The 10,450-nt window shown below is 35.5% G+C and overlaps 3 protein-coding genes across 3 annotated transcripts; 1 reads left to right on the top strand and 2 right to left on the bottom strand.

Moving 5' to 3' along the window:
• Positions 1 to 667: 667 nt before the first annotated feature.
• On the bottom strand, positions 668 to 1,750 carry LOC119641830 (chorion protein S38). Its single transcript, XM_038040702.1, has 2 exons — positions 1,619 to 1,750; positions 668 to 1,516 (listed from the first exon to the last, which is right to left on the bottom strand). The coding sequence occupies exons 1-2, from the start codon at positions 1,652 to 1,654 to the stop codon at positions 707 to 709; spliced, it is 846 nt and encodes a 281-aa protein (XP_037896630.1). The 5' UTR covers positions 1,655 to 1,750; the 3' UTR covers positions 668 to 706.
• Positions 1,751 to 4,850: 3,100 nt separating this feature from the next.
• Positions 4,851 to 5,881, bottom strand: LOC119640781 (chorion protein S36). The gene is made up of 2 exons (XM_038039009.1): positions 5,698 to 5,881; positions 4,851 to 5,627 (listed from the first exon to the last, which is right to left on the bottom strand). Exons 1-2 carry the CDS (start codon positions 5,755 to 5,757, stop codon positions 4,866 to 4,868), a joined length of 822 nt encoding a protein of 273 aa, XP_037894937.1. The 5' UTR covers positions 5,758 to 5,881; the 3' UTR covers positions 4,851 to 4,865.
• A 2,325-nt stretch (positions 5,882 to 8,206) lies between these two features.
• Positions 8,207 to 9,890, top strand: LOC119635616 (serine/threonine-protein phosphatase 4 catalytic subunit). The gene is made up of 3 exons (XM_038030502.1): positions 8,207 to 8,377; positions 8,619 to 9,561; positions 9,625 to 9,890. The coding sequence occupies exons 2-3, from the start codon at positions 8,768 to 8,770 to the stop codon at positions 9,752 to 9,754; spliced, it is 924 nt and encodes a 307-aa protein (XP_037886430.1). The 5' UTR covers positions 8,207 to 8,377; positions 8,619 to 8,767; the 3' UTR covers positions 9,755 to 9,890.
• Positions 9,891 to 10,450: the final 560 nt, after the last annotated feature.

Consider the following 10,450-nt stretch of genomic DNA (forward strand, 5'->3'; position numbering starts at 1 on the left):
GTTTTAGCTTGCACATGGACGATTATACATCCACCGTGAACGATGCACTTAGTATAAAAGGTATATACTTGTACTCAATTCCTAGTTAGAAGGAAAGAAACCGTATTTGCTGTTAGTTGATTATAAAATTAAAATCCTTCGAATTATTGATTTAGTCTTTGGTCGCTGTACGAGTCTCTTCTCCTTCTCCCATCCTTACCATGGAAAAAACAAAAGCTATATGATATGCTGTGTTAGCTGCATTCGGTAAGAAACAAGTGAATTAATTTAAGTTTATTAGATTTTACGATGGATCATGCAGCTAGCAACTGTTATCTTATAACAGTGCGATCTAGTCCTAGTAATGTGAAGAAGAGAACAAATAAATGACATTCGTAATTTCCTAATAGAGTTCGATACAGTGGAAAGCAACATTATACGGAAAGCAATGAAATGGAATATCATACTAAGAAGGGCCTCTTTTTCGTTTTTTTTCAGGAACGGATAGATGTTACGATATCTTCATTCTTTTTCTACTCGCAGATATAGAGATAGGCTTTTTCAACTAGTGTCCATCGAATTTCGAACCTTCAACTTTTTAATGAGTTTAATTCACTCATCGTTCACGATTTATTTGTCATGATTGTTACATTTTAAATTATTTTTGTTTTTTTTTTTCATATAATTTTGAGAATATTGAGATTATCCCCAGTATTGAGTGCATTTGTTAATAAGATTGACCGTTATAAGGTGTGGACGTATGAACATTGGACGAAGCATCATATCGATCAGCATTGTTCACATGGCCTGTTTGAGTTAAAACTTGATTGTTGGCGTAGTGTTGTTGATATGCGTTCATTGCGGCTGAGTTATCTACGCTAATCGTTTCGACTGTTGGTGATTGAGATGATTCGTATCTGGGCTGATGTAAGTATGATTGATATTGATGCTCGTGGTTTTCATTTACAAAATACTTCTCTGCTGGTGCATATGATTGAGAGTTTTGATATTGATGTTGCTTTTCATTAACGTAATATTTTTCTGCTGGTGGTTTCACAACATTAACGTATACGGGTTCAACCTTAACAGGACGTGGATGATGTTTGACATAGACTTTGCGCATAACAACTGCTGGGGGCTTATGCAAAACGACCGGAGCAGGTTTAACTACTAAAGGCGGGTGATTTACCAACACTTTTGTGGGGGGACGTTTGACAATTATTGGTGCAGGTCGATGAATTAAAATTTCCCCTTTATTGTTTGGATAAGTGACCGACGAAGAGGCACTGTCGCCATGTAAATTCTCTGGTGCATATGGACCATTTTGACCGCCACTGCCATAAGAAGTCGGATATTCGTAATTTTGATAACGTTGAGTGTCGACATCTTGCGGATATGCAGCGCTGGCGGAATTGTCATTGTTTGACTCCGAGCCTCCCGTCGACGGATGGTAATTGCCAGGATTTGCCTCATAACTGCTGGCAGAAGCCTCATTATAGCTTTTAGGAGCCGAATAGCCACAAATTCCAGTAATAGCCTGAAATCAATTTGCAGTTTTATTAATTTTTGATACAAAAAAAAAGAAAAAAAAAAAAAAAAAATATATATATTTATATATATATATATATACTTAACATACAATTATTAAAGTAGCGAACGTTGCAAAGAGACGCATTTTTTTGGTATTTTGGTGATTGTGTAAAACCTCTTTCTTGTTAACTGAATATTGATTCAATTTTAGCAATGATTTAAATACTATTCGTTGGCATGAAAGCGTCTCTTCTTTTCAAAAAATTAATCTACTTTTAAATCATCAGACGTGACATTATGGTTCCAATAAAGTTGTTCTTGTCTTGTATCTGTGGCATAGTTGATCAGGTGTCATGTAAAAAAAAAGAAGACTTTTGTCTCTAATATTTGTACATTTCCGCATTAAACAATTAAACGTGAGTACTTTAATTCAATAAAAATTACAAACACTGATGCCTTAATTTGCACTATAATGACAATCTGAAAATGCGTAATAAAACGAGGTGTAAAATGGGTAGTAAAGAGAGTTTAAGTAAATATTTTGTAACATTTCCACTTCTTCTTTCTTCATTTATTGGTTGCCAGCCCTGCCCCGAATCGGTTTAGAAGCTCACGTGTCAAGTTTTCTCTGCATAACCTCATTATTTCAATGGGTTATATTATATTACCTCTCCGTAATTTCGTCTTGAGAACTGCTTTTAAGGGCTCGTTCATGACAAATGCACCTAACCTATAAAGGGTTGTCCCGTCAACGAAAGCATAAAGAAGAGGACCAGACTGAATATTCTTTTAAATTCGTGATACTGCCAAGACAGAATTGAAAGAGTATAAACACTCGAATGGACGAGCCGAACTGCGGATCACAAATGATATCCCTGAGAAAAAAGGAATAGTAAACGAAACAAGTAGGAAAGCTATATTCGGCGAGGGCCGGATCTCGCATACCCACTACTATGTATTTCGCATTCTACTCTACTACAAGTTCTCTTATTTGATACCCATATCAACGGTATTATTAAGAAGCCACCAGGTCGCGGTGTTCTACCGTATTCATTTTAAAATGAACCCATTTTTAGGCAGATAATATATCTTCATTTGAGAGGAGTGCACAAAATAATTTAAAACTAAACTAAACTGTCTTGTTTGAGCAAAAATTCAAAAATTTTTGTGAAAAAAAACCGAGTTGTGTGCAGTTTGCGGCCTATTGCATGCTTCCGCTACGACCGATTTGGCCCATTTCCAATACCGACCTGCGTGCAGAAACTTGCGACGTTTCTAACAAATTTGTAGTCGATATCTCCATTTTTGCGATCAGCAGAGTACCAACAACACATAGACATACAGACGGACGGGCATGACCTAATCAATTAAGAATACTTTATATACATACAAAATGAGTATTCATGCATTTAATACGCGATTTAAGAGAAAATTTGGATTTACTTAAGATGTGTATAAAGCTGATGATTCCGTGAATAATCGGAAGGCAATAACTTTGCAGTTTCAGTACGAATAGCGATTTTGCGACTCATCGACATCGATATCGAGCTTTGTCTCACAATGCCGGCTCTTTTCCAATGATTCCGAACTGTCATATGGTTGATGTTTAGTGTCTGCTATTTTCTGATAGCTTGGGTGCTGGTCTTGTTCTTCCAGTTGCAAAATTTGATTGACTTTTTTAGTGATTGCGAGGGGCATGTTTGACATTGAAATTTTTCGAAGGGTATCGAGCAAACCACTCTTGGGTCTTTCGCTCACTCACACAAAAAAATGCAAAAGTTCTTCCCAACCACTTACAAATTTGGAATGCATCTAAGCATGTCTCTCTGTTCGTCCGGTCATCTCTATCTTTGCGCAACTGTGCAGAATCTGTGGTAAACATGTCGCTAAACTGCAGATATCGCCTACAAATGTGCAAAGAAATTTAAAAATGACCCAAACCGGTCAAAAGCCATGCCTATAGCGCCTTCATCCTTTCCATTTCTTTCTTGTTACTCATAATGCGTAACACACACACACACACACACACAGACACCATATACATTCTCGATTTCATGTTGAATCAGTCGCGCCCACTCCATGTTATAGAGTTGGTTCTCTTACTTTTTTTTATCTTTTTGAAAGATAACGGTGATGGGTATAAAAAATTCTGTCACGACTGACTATAATTTTCTTACCTGTTTTTCATTTGTATTATTATTATTAACTTTTTGGCCAGAGAAATAAATTCGAACACGATGGTCTTAAGGCACTAGCATCTAACGCAGATTGACTTTATTCAAAAACTCTATTGTACGACCACGACCATTTAATTGTTAGTCGAGACCCTTTGCTTGCTAATCTCAGAACGCCTGGAAATTACAATACGCGAAGTTCAAGTGAACCTGGCCAAGAATGGTATAAAGAAATTGCATCTAGTAATGCGTCGAAGCAAATCTTCGTCGAGACGACCTTTGAAGGAATGCATGGCTAAGGGCAATTCAAAAGAAGTCGGTGCTTGTACCAAATAATTGAACGGTTTCGATTGACATGTTAATTTGAATTATGAATTCAAGTTGTTAACTCAAATAAAATGCATTTGAAATCAAGCGTGGAATAAAGGTGGTTGGTAGTGCGATAACTAGAGACATGATTGAAGAGAGTATCAAAGTTTCGTGCATGCATGGAATTGCCTCGACCGGTATTTCTTAATATTCTTGCGACTTTTTGAGATTAAGTTATTGTTTGGATGGCTCACAGGTAAAATCGATGATGTTAAACTAATCCCAAAGTGTTGGGAGTATTGCGTGGAAGTGTTTCGAGAACTTTCAATTCCCATTCTATACCAAAGAAGTTAGCTTAACTGGTCTTATAAAGAACAGAGGTTTATATTAAATCTTACTGATATTTGGGGTTTTTATGTCGGCCCGCAGCTTTCAATTGGGCGTGGTGCGTAAACTTTGGCACGACAGTGATTACCATTAGCAACGTAGGTGAGCCGGTAAGAATCGCGATTACCAAGTTTGTGTTCGTGTGTTTAAATCCCAAGCGTGATAGAGTTTACTTTAGCCACATTAGTTACAGCGAGCATGATTGGGCATACACCCGCAAGGGTACGGCCGTTTCTCTCCCTCTTCCCTCACTTGCGGCACGCATAGAGCACATACCCTAAATGATGCATCACACAATAAAATGTATTTTACTTAATCAATTGTTTGACTGTCACCGATTTTTTAGTTTGTTCTATACTTTCTCAGTTGTGGTAAGTAATAAAAGATAAATTATGTTTTATTTTATTTTATTTATAAATTTTTCATATCAAAATTAATGAAATGAAACCTTTGAAAGTAAGAAAATGAGCTTTTTCCCATGAGAAATCAATAGCCCGATGACGACGGGTTCAACATATTGGATGGTAGGAACTTCTCCGCATAATCATTGGGAGCTGGGGGATCGATTGCCCGATCGTAGGGCATACCGTAAGCTCGTTGGTTTGTATGTTGATAATTCGATGCATCTCTCGGCGTTAATGGAGCATCGATTTGTTTGCCGGGCTTATAGACTTTTACGTATACAGGATTTAGGCTTAAAGGTGTTGGAATTTTATTGACAATTTCGTGTTGATAAATAACGGAAGGTTTCAGTTTGTAAACAACTGGCGATGTGTTAACAACGGCTGGTTGACCACTTGTTATCTGCGCTGGCTGGGAACCTGGGTGAGTAACTACAATTGGTCGCAAAGGCCGATTAACAATCAGTTGGTGGTTGTTGCCATTCTTATGTAAAAGGAGGCTTCCAAATTCATTTTGCGTCAAGACGTTTGGGCTGACGAATTGAGCGTTGCTTTTTCGGAGATTAGAAGTTAAAAAATTTTCAGTTAAACTTGGAGCAGTATAATCATTAGTTTTCTTCGCATTTTCATATGTCGGACTGTAGTTAAATGCCGGATATTGTCCGGTCGCTTGAGTTGAATCGCTACTAATGGACGACGCAACATTAGCTGCGTCGGAAAAAGAGGCAAAAGCTGGATGCTGATTGCAAGTGGCCGCATTTACAAATTTCTCTACATTCTCATTTACGCCTGCCGCCTCATAATGTTGTGGCACATTTGCACTTGCAGTATTATAGCCCAAAGAGAACTGTAAATAAGAAATATCAGTGCAACTCAGAGACTCAAAAGCATTTTCAAAGGCGTCTTTCACAACTTACCGGTGTTATTATGGTCAAAGCGACGCACATATATTTGAAATACATCTTAAAAATTTCCATACACGTCTGTATTCTCTCACTCGATATCAGTTATTGTTACTAACAATTTTAAAATTAAATGCTTTTATATTTCCAAATAGCGTAATACTTTTGCGTAAGTACGTGATTTTTGTGGGGAAAGAAATTAATTATTTTAAAAATCTTCAAGTACACCGGATGGTATGTCAATCGTAAAGAATCTACAAAACAAAAAAAAAAAAAAAAAATAATAAGCAACTGCTCATCAAGATTCATTGAAAGACCGTGATCGCAACCTTAACCTTGCTTGCAATCAACATATTGCAGTAAATTAAAGACTACAAAAATGCCAAATAAGTTGTATTCTAATCAGACTGAATTAACTAACTATTACCTTATCCAATTTTATATTGAGATGATCTTCAATCAATGAGGAACTTTGCATTGGATAGATATATTCCCGTACATATGCATGTACGTATATGTATGTTGTGTCTGGTTGCGTATATATGCCTGCTCGAAGTCAGATGCGCAAAGTTTAGATATATTAATGTAACTAAAAAAATATTTTTTTTTCAATTTTGGCGGAATCACTTTGAAATCAAGTGTCGTTGTTTAGAGAAACTTTGCATGCCGTAATTAAGAACTTCAATCATTACAACTAACTAATATTTTATTCCCAGGCGTGTGGGCACTGTAGGCTTGTCTTTCGAAAAAATTAAGTTACTTCTCAATTCTTCGACAAATTTGTAGGTGGTATCGTCATTTTCACTAACAGGCGAATGTTTACCACAAATACTTTATGGTGTTTTTTAAACTCGCTTCTCAGCCTCATAAAAGTGTTGAAAAAAGTGCATATTGGGTAGACGTGGTCACTTTTTTCTATTTTTGCACAGATACTACAGTACCGTCCATTGAATATGAGTTCAAATTTGCTTACATTCTTCTGCTTTCGTTTATGTCCATACCGACTGTCCTGGACATGATGATTATATAAAAGTTGGTTACTTTCTACGCAGGAATAAACGGTATTATTAATTTTGATTTCGTGAATATTCTTAGAATATGATATCCGGCGCCTCACAAATGGATGGCGCTATTTTGGTTGTGGCTGCTATTGGCAAAGCAAGTCGGTGTCGAACGTGTCATAGTGTTTGTTAATAAAGCCAACTTAGTTGATCAGGAAGTTTTGGAATTGGTTGAAATCGAGATGCGTGAAATGTTACGCGATTTCGGTTTTGATGGCATTAATAGCCCAGTATCTGTTGGCTTTACAAGATAACCCTTCACCAAAATGCAATTAAAAGAATAAAAATCCTGTAATTTCATTACCTTTTGATACTCAGTAGTACGCTTTTCATACTATCATTATGTTAACATAAATAGTCTATGTATGTGCACTCGTATACGTATAGATATGATGAAAAACTTAATTACATTTTTTCATAGGAAAAAATTCGCTATTAAGTGGCAGCGCTTTTATTGACGTCATTTATGTCAATCTAGGTGCATCATAATAACAATTATTTAAAATTTTCAAGACAAAATGTTAAATGCCCAATTTAACAGGCTGAAGCGCTGTGAAATGTCCAACTTAACAGAAAACAAAGGTTCAAATCTGTTAAAATGCAAAGCCGTCGGCAAAACAAAGGTTCAACTCTGTAAATAGTTGGCAAAACGACAATTTTTTATTCGTTTTGAAAAACAGAGATGTTCTCAGTTTACGTGGTGCTGTGGATGTGTCTGCCAAATTTAAAGTCGATAGCTTCCTTTTTGAAGAATATATGTGGGGTCTATGAAACTTCCTTCGGGGCTTTGTAAAGGTTTTGTCAAAATAAACACATCCCGCATTCTTCGGTGATGGACATAATAAAATAAACGCTTGGATTGAAGCATAAGTTTTTTATTAAAGCTTTCTTGTTGTTGTAATTGTTGAACTTTACGTTCCTGGAGGTTGATATTTTCGTTTAGATTGCATGACAAGCTCTATTATTTTTGTCGTAAGCTCTATTATTTTTGCGCGTGGCGCGCAAAGCTTTCGCAATAAGAAATTATATACATCCTTACAAACAAAGTAAACAAAATTATACAACAACAATGGCAGCACTATTTACAATGAAAGAAGTCTCTTTTCAGAGTAAACAAAACTTTACACTAACAATGCCAGCAATGATTATAATCAAAGATATTTCTTCTCTGAATGAAAAATGTTGTTAAGTTATTATAAAATATTATGGCAGTGTAAGTTTATTTTTTTATAGGTTTTTCAAAAGTATATTGAAATTTTTTAAAAATATGTTTAGAATATACCTTAAATAAATGATAAAATTAGAACAATAATCAAAAGCACTAAAGAAAAGGAATGTGGAAATCTTTTAGTATTTGAACATTTTAATCACCCTGTCCATACGCTAAACACTAAACAACCCTGGGTTTTAGTTAAATGTACATATTTTTACAACTCTAGCCAGCCAAGCGTTGTGTGTCGGAGAATTTCCTTTTTGCTTTCTTTCCAAAGATTTAACAACGAAATTTTTAATTTTTAACAACAGGAACAGTGCAAAGATGCCAAACCAAGTGAAACTAATACAATAATCTTTGCGTAGAAAATTGTGTATAAAAAGTTTAGGGGGAATTTCATTAACTCAAGTACAAGTACAAGGTGAGTGTAACATAAGGAAAATTTTAAAGCAGAGCAGCGACATCGACGTAAGCATTAGAAATAGTAGGCAAAAAATATGGATGTTGACGGTTGCGTTGGAAAAAATGTATTTTTTTTCTTTTTTCAAGGAACACTAATCGTAAATTTTTAGTGCTTATGGATTTTGTTTGGTTTCGTGCTTTGTGAAAATACTGTTGTTGATTGGGCAGGATCGTAATTGGGACTTTTCTTATGTTTTCAGTTCATCACAAGTGCAAAAGCACACTAGGGGTGTTAAGACAACGCGTAAAGTTTTTCTTTTTAACATTTACAGCGTTGTAAACACCTGCCTGCCCGCCTGTTTGTTTTTACGTGTTTGTATTAAATACCTACGGAACCTCCTCATTCATTATGACAGATTACAGCGATCTCGACCGTCAAATTGAGCAGCTAAAACGTTGTGAAATTATTAAAGAGAATGAGGTGAAGGCTTTATGTGCTAAAGCTCGTGAAATACTTGTCGAGGAAGGCAATGTTCAACGTGTCGACTCACCGGTTACTGTATGTGGAGATATACATGGTCAATTTTATGACTTAAAAGAATTATTTAAAGTGGGTGGCGATGTACCAGAAAAAAATTATTTGTTTATGGGAGATTTTGTGGATCGCGGTTATTATAGTGTAGAAACATTTTTATTGCTTTTGGCTCTGAAAGTTCGCTATCCTGATCGTATCACACTGATACGAGGAAATCATGAATCACGGCAAATAACTCAAGTGTACGGTTTCTATGATGAATGTCTGCGAAAATATGGTTCCACAGCCGTTTGGCGTTACTGCACGGAGATTTTTGATTATCTCTCGCTGTCTGCAATTATTGATGGCAAAATCTTTTGCGTTCATGGTGGTCTATCGCCGTCTCTTCAGTATTTAGATCAGATACGCACTATCGATCGTAAACAGGAAGTACCACATGACGGTCCTATGTGTGATTTGTTGTGGTCCGATCCAGAGGACCAAACAGGTTGGGGTGTGTCGCCTCGCGGCGCTGGTTACTTGTTCGGGGCTGACGTTGTTATGCAATTTACACGTACGAACGACATTGATATGATTTGCAGAGCTCATCAACTAGTAATGGAAGGCTTTAAATGGCACTTTGGAGAAGCTGTACTTACGGTATGGTCAGCACCCAATTATTGCTATCGGTAAGTGAAATGAATTACAAGCCTAAACTTTTTTTGTTATTTGGAGTTGATGCTATTTTAAAGATGTGGTAATGTGGCGGCTATATTGGAGTTGAATGAGTACCTGCATCGTGATTTTGTTATTTTTGAAGCGGCACCACAGGAGAGCCGAGGTATACCTTCGAAAAAACCTCAAGCTGATTATTTTCTTTAAGACCAGCGAGAGAAGTTGCAACGGACGAACAAACAGACGGTTTAACCGACAGTCTATTACAATAAGTGACAGCGATAGAAAAAAACTGAAAAAAAAAAATATATATATATATATATATCAATCATAAAAATTGTGGCATAATTACAAATTAAGAGTAACTTTTTATTTAATTAAACTTTTAAGACGACTGCGGAATAAAGAAATCACAAAAGAACCACTTTGAACGAGATACACACTCTTCTCTCTGTTTCTTGTTTCTTCTTACTGTAATAGTTTTAATTATTTAAGTATGAATATTTAGCATAACAACAACATTACTACAAAAACAGTATATATATACATGATTAATAAAATTCTTAATTATTGGTAAACATTTACTTTCACAAATTATGTGAATGTGTAAAGCAAAATTAATTGTAATAATTTAATATATATATATAGTGTAATATATATATATATATATATATATTGTTATAAAAAAGAAATAAATTAACAAACCTATAATTCATTTTCGTAAATTAGAAAAAAAAAATTATTAACAAAAAAGAAAAAGAAGAAGAAAACTAAGCAAAAATACTGCCGCGCATTCCCTCTACAACTTTTTATCGGGACTTTTTAAGTAATTTTGTTAATTAACTTAAAAAAAAAAAAAAGAAAACCGTAATATCTAGAGAATTCACTTTATTGATGGTAACA

Source organism: Glossina fuscipes, unplaced genomic scaffold, assembly GCF_014805625.2.
Source record: "Glossina fuscipes isolate IAEA_lab_2018 unplaced genomic scaffold, Yale_Gfus_2 0, whole genome shotgun sequence".
Taxonomy (NCBI): domain Eukaryota; kingdom Metazoa; phylum Arthropoda; class Insecta; order Diptera; family Glossinidae; genus Glossina; species Glossina fuscipes.

What these genes read in the sequence shown, in the direction of transcription:
- LOC119635616 (XM_038030502.1), top strand. Translation starts at nt 8,768, where the DNA reads ATGACAGATTACAGCGATCTCGACCGTCAAATTGAGCAGCTAAAACGT. An exon ending in GCACCCAATTATTGCTATCG is followed by an intron (nt 9,562 to 9,624) that starts GTAAGTGAAATG and finishes GCTATTTTAAAG; the next exon opens with ATGTGGTAATGTGGCGGCTA.
- LOC119640781 (XM_038039009.1), bottom strand. Translation starts at nt 5,757, where the DNA reads ATGGAAATTTTTAAGATGTATTTCAAATATATGTGCGTCGCTTTGACC. An exon ending in CTTTGACCATAATAACACCG is followed by an intron (nt 5,628 to 5,697) that starts GTAAGTTGTGAA and finishes TCTTATTTACAG; the next exon opens with TTCTCTTTGGGCTATAATAC.
- LOC119641830 (XM_038040702.1), bottom strand. Translation starts at nt 1,654, where the DNA reads ATGCGTCTCTTTGCAACGTTCGCTACTTTAATAATT. An exon ending in CGTTCGCTACTTTAATAATT is followed by an intron (nt 1,517 to 1,618) that starts GTATGTTAAGTA and finishes AATTGATTTCAG; the next exon opens with GCTATTACTGGAATTTGTGG.